We start from the raw sequence: 13,688 nt of genomic DNA, 5'->3' as shown, positions 1-13,688 counted from the left end.
CATATGAAGAGGCAGAAAATAATCTGAATTCGGTCAGCACTTTCCAAACATGCATTTTTTCTCTCTTCCTCAAATCACTGTAGAAGTAGCTTAAGGAGTTTTATATAATGTAAGTAACGTGAATGTCTCTTTACTTGTATTATATTGTCATATTAGGACACTTAATGAGCTATGAACTATAGCACATTTTTTAAATCCCTTATTTTAGAAAGTACCAAACATTTCAATCATGGAAACCCATTCGAAGAAACCTTATGATAAAGACACTGGACAATATTCCTCACTTAGGGAACAATGTCCACTGGGAAATGACAAGACAGTGATGTCTATGATGTGCCATGGAGCTGTGACAGAAAACTAGATGCTCTTTGCTTTTAAGGTCTTTGCATTCTAAAAGGTCAAAGACATCCGAAATTCAAGTGTGAGATGAGGGTTTAATCAATCTCTATGACTAGCGCCTTGGGTGATATAAACCAAAAAGAGCAAATCCTAATAATTTTCCAGATAGATAATCCTTAGCAGAGGACTAAATAGAAATTTAGTTCTTTAGATTGAAACCTTAACTGCACTTAAAACATATGTGTATTTTTTTAAAAGTGAGCTAAGAGAATGCATTCTGAAGAATAAAAAAAATTCACTAGTTTCAGTTTCATCTAAGTGAATGATCTTAAGCAAATTCACGTAATTAATTTGGGTCTCAGTCTCTTTACTTGCAAAAGGGAAATGATGGCACTTCACAGGATGCTATAAAAGATTAAATCAGATGAAATAAGAAAAGTGTTGGAAAAACATAAAATTGATGTCCAGATGCTAACAATTAATGCACAGCAATTACAGGCAATATTCCACAATAAACAAGCAATCAGAAAGCTTAAAAGAGCTTGCTTTTGGAAACTCAATTCATCAACCATCTTCCTCGTGCATAAGTCAAGTGCTAGATTTAACTTGGCTGGTTCACAAAGTTTACATTAAAATCTTTTCCATCGGCCAGAAAAACTGTGTGGTCCTGCTTGTTTAACTCACAACTGGCAGAGTTAAAAATCCATGTAATGGTTCAAAATCCACAGCTGTAAATGCAATGCAGATGAAAGAGTGCAACTAAACCCTAGCCATTGTTTCTTTTTCCACAAAGCTCTACCCTAGTTTAAGATTGATAACAGCTAATGAGTAAGCTCAGGAACACTCCGTCTGTCCCAACCAGGATCACTACCCAAGTTTAAATCTCCATGTGACAACTCAGAATTCACAGACCCTTGGAGCTTGAAAAAGCAATCAAAGAAGGCAAAAAAGCATGTAGCAGGGCCCAAAGGTTGCAAAATACAACCAGGAGAACACCCTGTCAGCTGGAGCACATCAGAGTGTTTTGAAGCACTGGTCCAAGGACTCTACCACTCACAAGCAAACAACAGACTGGGAGAAAAAAAACAGCTCAGGTTTTAGTCCTCACCTAAGTCAGGATTCATAAACTTTATGATCAGGGAAGAATCCATTTATTCTGACTTCCTTCAGTGTCAAAATAAAGATGATGGCTACAGTGTTTAAAACTTGCCACAACCATTCTTAAAAACAAGCTCACAAAATCCAGTGCGCTGGAGTCAGTATAAAACAAGACCTGTTTTTTATTCAAGACCTACGCTAGCAAAGACAAACATAAAAAAGGCATACATACAAATGTCAATAAACACAAAATTCAGAGACATTTCAAAATACCACAGATACAGATGACCAAAATGGCAATAATAATATCAACAAAACCACTGCTTTTGAGAGCTTACCTGGTGTTGTGCTAAGCATGTTACATGTATTTTCTCATTTAATTCTATACCAACACTATGAGGTTAGATATACTATTCTATGCAATGACCTATTAGAGAAGGAGAAAACAAGATTTGGCATTAATAAGCACTTGCCTATCATGTTACTAAAATGAATATAGTTTTAAAGTTTGAAGCTTTTCATATTTGTGCTGTAATGTTCAACTTGTTGTTTCATGAAAAACTTAATGATAATGATAATAATAATAAAATTGAACATAAATACCATTGATGGAATTATAAAATGTGACTTAACTCCAACTAATGCCAATCCCTACTTGACAAAAACAAGGGGAAAGATACACATGCCCCTCTCTGGCTACCGTGTTGCCAAGGAGAGAGGGGGCAGGAGGCTTCAGGTATCCACTGTCATTTATCCTTGTTTCCTATACAATAGTCCCTCCCTCACTTGGGCCTGGGTCTCCCGGTCCAGAGCTCACCTATTTTGCCCTGATGCTGGGGTGTCAGGGTACCAACCAGCTAAGCAGGGCTGAAGAAGAGGTCTGGGGCTCTAACTAATCTCAAACAGACTTCAACAAAACTCCTGTTTTCACACCCTCCCCAACTTCATCAACTCCTGCACCTTCTAGAGGTTCTGGGGTTTCCATCTGGCTTGCTCTTGGCATTCCTCACTACCCATAGAGAGTTAAACTTCCTCAAATTGCCAGCAATAGTTACTGAGAGTCCATCTGTTTTCTGGTTTCCAAAATATGGCTGCTTTTGTCTTTTTCCTTGTTTTTGTAGTCCTTGTGAGTTTGTGCATTGACTATCCCATTGTTTTTAATGGGATTTCAGAAGGGAATGAATGTCAGGCATGCGTCTGATCCATCATCTTTAACTGGCAGCATCTCCCACGGACTTTCATGCAGACTTCAGACCCCCCAGTGCTTCCCTGCAGTCTAACTGGAATGACTGCATCCATTATTAGGACACCTGTAGCCCTTATTTTTCTATTTGAAATGATACTTATTTCTACTTATATGAAATAACTACTTATTTCTTTTACTATTACTTCAGATATTGGTTATTGATAAAAGCTGAATGTGGACTAAAATACCCATGCCATTGTAGAGTACTTGAGGTGAATTTCAAATGAACTTCTTTGTTTATTCATCCCAGGATAGAGAAAAAGTCAAAGAATGTCCTAAAAAGTAGTTTCTGAATGCCACTGTCCTTCAACTGTCCACTGAAGAAGTTTGGCTTTAGAAATAAACTTTCTCCATTTATTAAGGGAAGTAGGGTAAGTACTTTACTTATCAAAGATTCTGCGGTAAACTTATATTGTATAGAGAGTAAGAAAAAAGCATTTGCTAACGAAAAACAATGGCAACAGACACGACTTCAGAGTAAAAACCAAACAGGCTCTACAATGTAAAGAGTTCCATATTCTCTGGCTTGGTTAAATTGAAATGTTTTTCTTTTAAAATTAGTCAAGAAGAATGAAATGCTAATATTAATACTTGGAAATGTTTGAAGGTTTACTGTAAATACATTAAAGTTTACAGTTTTGATTACCAAATAGAAAACACACTTTACAACTCAGATACACTGGACCATTATTTGCGTAAAATGTCATTTTTCTGTAATATGAAGTCATTTCATAAAATAATATTAAGGCATGTGCATTTAAAGAAGTATTCAGTGTCCCATAATATTTCATTTTAAATATAATCTGATTAAAATTAGGGAAAAGAATCTTCTGGAAAAGCCAGTGTTGGGTGAGTACCATTTCTAATGTTTATTATTATTGCAATTTACTCTTCCACACAAAGCAGAAACTGGAGAATTGGGTATTAGCTGCTTGCTCACTATACGTTGGGAGCAAATTCAGTTCCTCAGGACACAAAAGCACATGAATGGATATTCTTATTTTATTCTGCAGAAATTGAAGACAGCAAAGTTTTAGCTTTGAATTACTTCCCAAAGAAATACCAACATTATAACTTTGTAATGGGGAAAAGAAAAAAGGCATTTTGCAAAGTCCTTAAGCAGCGTATTTTAACAAATTACAAATGCTAGTACTCTATTAATAAAAAAATTTTAATGCAATATTGTTACTATGACTAGATATTTAGAATGAAAACTGAAAATTGGGAGTAAAAACACGTAATTTTATAAGACATCAAAACAAAGGCTCATCTAGTTTTCATTTTGCATAGTTTTTAACACAAAAGACCTTGCTTAGATCTTAGCATTTCTAAACATAGCAACAGAGCTATATTCAGTCTTATACAAAAGGCAATTTCCTTTCCTGATAGTATCAGTCTTTTACCATAGCACATCCTAAATTTAAAACCAAATGGAATTAGATCATACCCTGTTGCAAATTAATGTAAATTAATCATACCTGCAGCCCTGCTCTATTAACAATTATCTATAAATTATTCTTAATGAACATAAGATATGTGAAAGCAAAACAGAAAAAGAATAATCGAAGGCTATATACAAACATGTAAAGCATATAGTATGTGTGCTATTTAGTTATGAATTAAGCTTATTCGTTATTAAATGGAAGATATCTAATACTCTCTTTTTCATTGGATTGGCTGGGCTTTTAGGAAATCTTTGGTCCTTAAAACACAAGGAGATCACGAATCCAGGGAGATTTCACGAATTTGAGTCAGGAAAGTTAATACAGTGAAGGTCACAGTTAAGGAGACCTTCCCAGAGTTGGGAGGTCAAAGGTTCTGACCTGGCACAACCCAAAGGCATACTGGTTCCGCCTAAACTTGAAGGATTTAGCTCTGATTATCCCAAGAGAAAGAAAAAGGCAACACTTTTCCAAGGAAGGGACAAATATGGGACCAGTGGGTTTCCAGCTCCATCCCCACAAACACCTTTAAGGAGGAGTACAGAGCAAACCACTGCAGGCCACAGCACTAACAGAGAGAGTAACAGGAGGCATTGAAGGGAGAAAACCCTCCACAACAAGGGGCTCAAGACAAGTCCATGTACTTCTCCTTATCCTACTCAATTCATTGCTGTCCCAATTCACAGGCTCCTTAAATGTTGCTGTGACAAAATTCTGATCTTGGTTTTCTTTCTCTTTTTGTTCTATCCAGGTGTTGCAAAAAGGGCACAACTGGCATTTGGGTGGGACGATTCATTCTTTTTGGGCCAATCCTACCAACTGCAGGGTGTCTAGTACCTTTGGACTCCACTTACTAATGCCAGGAGAGACCCCAATCACTGTGGCAGCCAAAAACACATTTCCAAAAGTCCCTAGGAGGCAAATAGAGCCACTACCACTTAAAAGCCCAGTCTACAAGCTCTAGTATCTCATTTAATCCCACAGAGTGGACGAACACCTATATGACTCAAATCCACATCTCCAGGCAAGATTTTTCTGGCATTCTAATCTGTTTTCTCCTTTCAGTTAGACACCTGCTCCTCATGCTCCACAGTCACTTTACACTTACCCAAAACTGAATCCCTTATCTTCCCCACTAAGTGCCAACCTATTTCTCTCATATCTTGGCTAATACAACCAGCATCCATAGTCAACCAGGCAGAAACTTGGGATACAAACAAAACTCCTTCCTTTCTCACCAAGTTCTCAAGACTATGCTTTAAATGTCCTTCGAGTCCTGCCTCTCAGGACCCCTATCAGAGTCACATCATCTCGGCTGGATTACTGCAATGGCCTCAAATTTTCCACCATAGTCAGCTCCTCTCTAATGCAAACACTAAGCTATCACCTCCCAGGGCACCACATCAGTCCCCTATTTAATTGCTCAGTATTTCCACACAGCCTTCAGGAAATGGTGAAAAACTCCTCAGCAGGGCTCACAAAAGCCTTTACCTCCTGCTCCCATTGTCACTTTTCATTTTCACCAGGGTTCCCTTAAGCCCATCACCTCCAACCTGACCCAAACCTGCCCATTTCAGAATAAGAGCCATGCTCTAAGATGACTGCTTGCACACACTGAAGATGTTCCACTGGGCGGGTGCCACTTGCTGAAGTGCTAGAATCCAGGCATCTTGCAGAATAGGAGGTTCCCCAAGTGTTGAATGAAATAAGCAATTCTTTATAAAGAAGAAAATAATTTAGTAAATATGCCACTAATAAACACTGCCCCCCCAATCAGAATTATATTATCCTGTCTGTTTTCATATAACCTCATCTTAACACAGAAGGGTTTCTAAATATTATTTATTGGCAAACAATAAAGAACCTGAGCAACTATAAAGGGGACAAGACATTACATTGTTAGACTGAATGTCGAGCACGTTCTGACCTCAACATACATTAAATGTCCCATCACCTCCAGCTACAATTTTTCATTAAGTAAAAAGATGAGGATGGTCTTGATTAAGCCACACCTAACAATACCATGCTTACTCAGTAATAACTAATTCAGGCCCTGATAATTTGCTTCATTCAAGATTTTAGTTTACATTGTCATATCACTGGAAACGCTTTCACAGGTTACACATTAGTTTTCATTTGAGAGTCACTCTTGGAGACCAAACACTGGAAGTTCAGCAAAGCAAATCAGCAGTACATAATGAAATGGGCTCTGCAATTCTTCAGAGCACTATGAGTTTTAAAAAGGCCATATCTGAAATGAGTGTTTCAACCTAAATCAAATAAACTATTGTCATGCAAGTTACGATGATACGGATATAGGATTGTCATGCAGAAGCTGAACATTCTTAGTTGAAATATATTATAGCAGAGATCCAATACCACATAGGCAGCTATCCAAATTAAAACAGTGCATTTCAATAAAAACAGAACAAAAATGTAAGGATAAGAATATTTCTTTCATCTTTTAATGGAGGTTGAGAAGCTTCTGAGTTTTGTTTTAAAAATAAAAAATAAAAATGGCCAAAATAGCCTCTCGCTATAAGCCTCTATAGAAATGAAAACTTTTTAGTAAAATCATAAAAGATTTAAATTTTATAAATGATTGAAATTAAAATAATAAAAGTTTAATCTATAATTTAAATAAAATGACTTATTTCAAGGGTAACCAATTGTGGATTTCTTTATCCCCATTGTATAGATAAGGAATAAGCTGGAGAGGTTTAGCAACCTACCCAAGGCTAACCACCTACCAGAAGGAGAAGCAGCTGCCGGAGCCCAGGCTCCTTCTGAGCCACGCTGACATAAGAGCAGAGCTGGGGAGGGCAGGACTCTGGACCCAGCTGTTAAGAATTGTTACTTCACAGTCAGAACTGACTAAAAGCTTTCTCTGGAGTCACTTACACACCATGAGAAGCTGACTGACAACCACATGATGCAAAACACAATTCCTTCGAGGAATAAAAACATGCCACCAGGGTTTTCAGGAAACACATCTAATTAAAACCATGAATTACATTTTACATTATCAAAATGGTAATAATTCTTCATAGCAATGTATAAAACATGGAGGTTTGTTTTCATAGTTCAACCACAATATGAGTTAAGATGAAAGAGTCTCATTTTGAAATCTGAAGACCTTTCAAACAAGGACACCCCATCTAAGGCTCTTTGTTCTGCTGTCTTTGCTGAAGGGAGAAAAAAGATTTCCATTTCTCTTACCAAGACTGGCAAGACTGGTACCAAAAGGACCAATGGATGGTACACAAGCAAGAATCCAGCTTCTAAAAAAAAGGACTTCCACCACCAGCACACACAGGCCCACTGTTCCCTGAGGCCCAGCAGGTCCCCCAAACACATATTTTTAAGTAACCACGTCAATAACAAGACTGCAAGGATCTTTTCTTGGGGCAGAATATGGCTTTTGAAATTGTGCCACTGTCATGAAATATTTGAAGATCTCATTGATCTGACCATGAATTCCTTATCTCTGAAGTAGCCCCAGTTCATATGCTAACTTCAGCATGGATGTTCAATCATGTCATTCAAAAGGAAAATCTACCTTTACACAGAGATGGAGCCAACAGACACGAACATGTTATCATCACTGTCAACTTGGCTCTTTCCCTGAGACGAACAAGCAATGTCCAAATCACAAGGAATACTCACTCCAGGGGCAGATCTAGTTTTTGTGAACCCTAAAGCCTGTACAACGTGTAGAACCTCTAAGAAAGAAATTAGGCACCAAAGCGTATCCTGAAAAGGTACCCTTGCAAGGGAGGAGCCTTGAAGCTTAAGCTTCTTTAGTTATGCAGGAAACCCACCTTTAAGCAAACCATTTAAAAGTGCCAGTATTCAGTCCACTGGACCCGTCAAAATAGAAACTGTGGAAGGCTCACTTTACAACTCTGCTGTCACACAGCCCCAGCACAAGCTGTGTATTTTACTTAAAAGAATATAAGCTCACCACTGGAATACAAACTGAGCTTCCTTCACTCATTAAAAATAATAACAAGCACTCTTCTAACAGTGTTTACAGAATGTTAAATAGGGAAGACTTCTACCATCACTATGGCCACCATAACTGTGTGTTTAAAATAATATTTACATAGATGAACCAAGAAAAGAATATAAAAACATAAACATAAACAAAACTTTAATGGTATGATTGTGAGTTACTTTTTTCCTCCCAACTAAATGTTGTTATTTTATTGGCATAATTAAAAAGGAAAAAGAAAAGGGAAAGAGTGAGGCAAAGTGGGGGTGAGAGAAGGGATGAATTAGCACATAGGGATTATAACAGGGAGAGAATACAGACATAACATCTGCTGCGACAGCTGCACACTTAGCATCCGTCTGTACGTCAACAACTTGAAACATTACCTAAAATGTATTTCAGGGAATAACGATAAAGTCTACTGAACGAATGAGAGACTTCATACCTCTAAATGCCTTCCTTCTGAGGTAACACAGGTGCTTGTGGGCAAGTAATGTCTCAGCACGACCAAAGGCGAACTGAGGTGAACTTACTTTTTGCTTGCCTCGCAGACATCTGTAATATTGGAGAAAAGATGGTGACTCTCTGTTTTGGTCATTGTATCGCTCAGTTCTTTGGAATTTTTAAACATTCGTATCAAGATCTCCAAACTGAGTAAATATGAATGTTCAGAGGATATGACCTCAAAGATAGCCTGGTAAGAAAGAAAAAGAAACGTATTGTTAATTGTTTTAATTGGAGAACTAAATAGCACTCTTGTAATTCTGCTTTAAGAATGACATAATATCTTGAAAAGTGTAAAAAGATAAGCATTAAGAAAACTGCATCACTAAACTACTGTCTTTATATAAGGCACATGCACCCAAATCTCAAGAAACAGAGTCACTGCCCATAGCATAAAAGGGAAAAAGCATTTGAATGACTGGAAATTGCATCTTGAGGTCATGCTTTGCCAAAGGCTGGAATCTATAGAAGGAAGCTAGGGCATGTCATAAAATATCAGTGTGACATTAATTAACCTTTGGGGTCATCTCATTCAGCCTTGCTTACAAAGCAGGCTGCTTTGAGGCAGCAAGGATTTATGGATGCCACTTGGGATTCAGAGAAAATTTCTCACAAATACATTTGTTCACTCCCCTTTCATGTGGATCCATTCTTCTCCTATGTTTTAATCCAACTAATTTGCAGTTAATAACAGCAAATATTCTGGGTGTCTGAAAAGAGCATGACTGTACCTACCCTCAAAAGGTTCTTATCAGCCACAGGAATTCTTTCACATAAACTCATACAATTGAAAGTAATTCTGTCCATTCAATAAGCCACCCTCTCTGCTCTCATCAGTGTCTCAAGAAGCAGCAAAGGACCCTCTGCAGAAATTCTTGGTGTCAGGCACACAGTGGTTTACCAGATAAGGGTTCATTAATGATAAAACACCAATCCACGTATGTGAACAGACACCAACGCCCTGAGTAAGGAATTCATCTAGCTTCTTAACAAAGTCAACTTCAGATCCACCAAGAATGGCAAAGCAGGGAGAATTCCTCTGCATGGAGGAGTGCTGAACATCCTTGCAGGCTTGAGACTGACATTCCTCCCAGAGACCCCCCAGTGACACCGCCATCTTCACCTTGGCCTCTAGGGCTCCTCCCAGCAAGCGCTTGGCCCAGAAGGCACAGAGGAGCCCTCCCTAAGTCCCAGTGCTAGTTAATCAGCACTAATTAATTAACAATATAACAACAGTGCTATGGCTGAGGCTTGGTGGGAGCAGGCAGGCACAGGCAGGTAGACACCTAGCTGCTGATGGTGAGCCATATTTTATAATTCAGGTTAGTGACACTAGTCTCTATGCTCCCCTCCTTTTTTAGCATCCATAAGCTTTTAGGGAAGTCTTACTTAGATGTGCTGGTCTAGCCTCAGATATGCTCCAGGGACTTAAGTGATGTAGTAAATGAGTAAAGAGTAAGAACATTAAGAGTCTCACTTAACCTGTACCTTGTCTAATTCTACTCAAGCAATACAATTACCCTTAGGAAATGTTAACTCAAACTAAAGAAAATTGCCATTTCCTGACCAAAAATAATGGATTTCAGGTTGCTGATGGATAAGGTGCCTTGGAACAACTTAAAATATTTTTAAAAGCTAAGGCTTTCATAATCAAATCCAAAATACTGAAATTCAAACAAAAAGATATGATAAACTATGTAGAATAGATCACATGAAAGGATGAGTAAGTAGTAGCTTATTATAATAGGTTTGATGTAATAACTACTAAAGAGACCCACAAAGAGCCATCAAGTACTTAAAGTAAACCAGGTTATACCCGATAAAAATTGCTACATGGGAATAGAAAGGAACCTTAAAGTTAGATTTGCTGCTGTCATTACATGTTTATAACACAAACTTGAATAGTATTTTCAAGATACAAGGGAAATAGAATAGATTCAAATAAAAAAAGGTTTAAAAGAGCAGAAATGTTAAAATGGGATTAGGTCCCTGGAGAAGCTCTTGAATTTGTCTACATGGAAAGCGAAACATCATTTATGTCACAATATTAACAATAAAGAAAAAAAACCTATCACCTACTGTTCATCACTTAGATAATATAATTCTTTTTAAGTGTGGTATTTATAGAACGGAATACTATACAGTGGTTTGAATGAATGATCTAGATTAATAAGCATTAACATGGATAAATCTCAAAAACAATGCAGAATGTAAAAAGTTAAGTAACCAAAAACATGTTCAGAATCAAATCACCTATCTACATATTAACACACACACACACACACACACACACACACACACACACACGCACAACTATATGTACATAAATGCATGTAATACATGATTTGAAAACACAGATTGGATGGATACACATCAATTCATAATTACAGTCACCTCTGGGGAGGAGAAAAAAGGAACGGGACTAAGAAGCAGAATGTAGGAATTCTACTTTATTGAAAGTCTTATTTTCTTTAAAAGATATGAAGAAAAAATAATAAATTTAATATATATATTTGTTAATTCTCAGTGATACGTACATCAATGTTATATAGTATTCTTTTTTTTATACCTAAAAAACAAATCAGCACTATAATATGCCCTTGTATTTTTGTGTTACTCCATGTCATTAAAATAAAAGTACTTTGAGAACTACACAATATTACTACAGTGATCACATATATCTGATCACTGTCAAATATGAATAGATTTTCTTGGGGAAACACTGAGCAAGAGTACACAGTAGGCTGAGTTCCACACGGGCCCTGTGGAACTCTAAGGCATCTGCTCAATAGAAGACATACCTCTTGTCTCTTCCTTTCCTCCTGGCTAACTGTCTGCGATAATCCATTTCTTTTCACCTAGGGGAAAAAGCAAAGTAAAGTTGAGCTCATTTACTCTACCAATTTCTTTATTATGCAAGGCATAACTCTGATCTTCCAAACTGAATTAAAAGAAATTTTTCAAAATGTTGAATTCAAACTAATCTACCAAATCCAAATGAAAAAAAATCTAATAATAAAGAAAATGAAGCCACTGCTCTGAGAGGTTACTGTCCATGACTGAACCTTAAAAGAATAATTTCAACACTATCTTTTGCGAAGACTCCATGAAATATTAATGCTCTTTATAAAAACCCAGTCAAACAAGACAACAGCGCCCCCTCTGCCCCAAGTTCAGCAGTCTATTCAGCATATTGAAAACTGACAAGTAAGGAGGTCGACCTGACATTATTTGGAGAAGCAACGGTACCTGAAACAACCAAGAACACCAGCACCACACTTGGAGTAACACAGTTGTATCATTAGTCAAATCACTGCAACCCTATCCCAACTGCCACACATATTTAGTGGATTGCTGCAGAGCCTAAATGAAAGAGTAGAGGTAGAACTATGAACTCTGCCGAGGCAGGACCTAGTGTCTCTTCTGGGATGCCAGGCACTGAATCTGGCACATGAAAGCCATGAATGTTTTTGTCAAAGATTAAATTACCAAAAGGTAGGGCATACGTAAAGTACCTGCCAATTAAATCACATACTTAACAGAAAGACAAACAGCTGGAAAGGAGAGTGCCCTCCCCTCGTGTGAGAAATTAATAGCAATAAAATATAATACAAGTTTTCAAACAATTTTGTTGTCATACTTCCTAAAAATAAATTTAAAAACCATGTTGTTCCCCTAGATCCATTTCCCAAATTGGTCATCTTTTGTTTAAAGAATTAAAAAGATATCTTTTCCTGCTAATTGTAAATCTAGGTATTTTAAACGTGTTACTATATTCTAAATGTATTCAATGGCATGTAAAAGCCATAATGAGTTGATGTCCACCATTACCCATTTAAAAATAAACAAGCTTTCCTTAACAGGTGAAGATTTCACATTATTCTTCTTTTTCCTTGAAATCACATTTCTATGTTAATTCCCCCCCCCCCATTTCCTAATGTAATATAATTCTATATAATATGATAATATAATATCAAAATATATAATTATATATATGATATAGCAACATAATATAATTCGAAGTACCTTATTAGTCACCCTAGCATACTTTGATGCAAAAATATGTTTTTAAATTTAATTTTCTAAATTTCCTGTGAAAACTGAGCTTTAAGTATAAAAGAGACTTTCTTGGATTATATCATCACCCACATATCACTAGTAACCTATGACCAAAACAACACAACTACTTCCAATTTTAATGCATTAAGTCCTAAAAGTAAAATTTTACTGAGAAAGCAACTCTTAGTAATGTGAAGGGCTTATGGTGGCTTCATTAAAGGAGGCTTCACTGAAACCATATTTCAGGTCGACCTGCGTTTTTCTTGTGCCCCAGTGGTTTGACACCTTGGTACAGGCAACATAGATTTGAGATGCACAGGGAGATGTTTTTCTTTAGTAAATTGCAGGAGGGCAATTTTGAAAGGGAAGATTTGGAAAACACAAACCTTGGTGAAACCCTGTTACTACACATGCAGCCTCAGTTTTAGAAAGGAGAATACCCCCAGGAGGTGAGGATCTGGAAAATGGTATCTTTGAAACTATCCTTTATGCACCTCACAGTCTTCATGAATCCCAGGGATGTGAGGCATATCCTAGTATGAAGATGGCTGGGGGATGGGGCTCCACTCAGTGCTATCATGTAAATGAAGACAATTACATGTTACTGTCTTTACTCTGATTTGGGGAAAAGGTTAGAACAGTATACCAACAAAAGGTAGTAGTCATCCTCCTTTTGACACTGAATCTTCATAGACTCTAGGAAGTCGATACTGTTCTTATCCCCATTTCATCAGTTCATAGATGGGGATAACAATGGAGGCATAGGATCTAAGATCACACCAACTGGTAGCAAGGCCAGGATCTGCATCCATGCCAACCCCAGGGCTCTTACTCATATTATATGGGTTAGGAACCCCTGCTGTCTGTGAGAGGCACCCTGTTTCCAGGGTTGGGCGATTATCACTAAGATAATGGCAGGTCTGTACCAAGTCTCCACATGTTCTTTTTCATCTACATATATCTTGGAAGGTTCTTAGCTTTTCCCACCATCCTGGCCCTGGGTCAG

The 13,688-nt window shown here is 37.4% G+C and overlaps 1 protein-coding gene across 4 annotated transcripts in view; it reads right to left on the bottom strand.

The window, feature by feature from the left end:
• ARHGEF26 (Rho guanine nucleotide exchange factor 26) overlaps positions 1 to 13,688 on the bottom strand; it is a 144,602-nt gene that overhangs the window by 100,169 nt on the left and 30,745 nt on the right. For all 4 annotated transcript variants that reach the window (XR_008996736.1, XR_008996737.1, XM_057499414.1 and 1 more), the window contains exons 5-6: positions 11,425 to 11,481; positions 8,653 to 8,813 (exon numbers count right to left, since the gene is read on the bottom strand). Coding sequence is in view for 2 of the 4 variants with exons in the window: in XM_057499414.1 (XP_057355397.1) it covers positions 8,653 to 8,813; positions 11,425 to 11,481 (218 nt within the window). In the remaining 2 variants the exon portion in view is untranslated. The remainder of the gene's footprint in view (positions 1 to 8,652; positions 8,814 to 11,424; positions 11,482 to 13,688) is intronic.

This window comes from Manis pentadactyla, chromosome 1, assembly GCF_030020395.1.
Source record: "Manis pentadactyla isolate mManPen7 chromosome 1, mManPen7.hap1, whole genome shotgun sequence".
Lineage (NCBI taxonomy): Eukaryota > Metazoa > Chordata > Mammalia > Pholidota > Manidae > Manis > Manis pentadactyla.
Note: the sequence above shows the minus strand (reverse complement) of the source record. Positions and strands in the feature narration are given on the sequence as shown.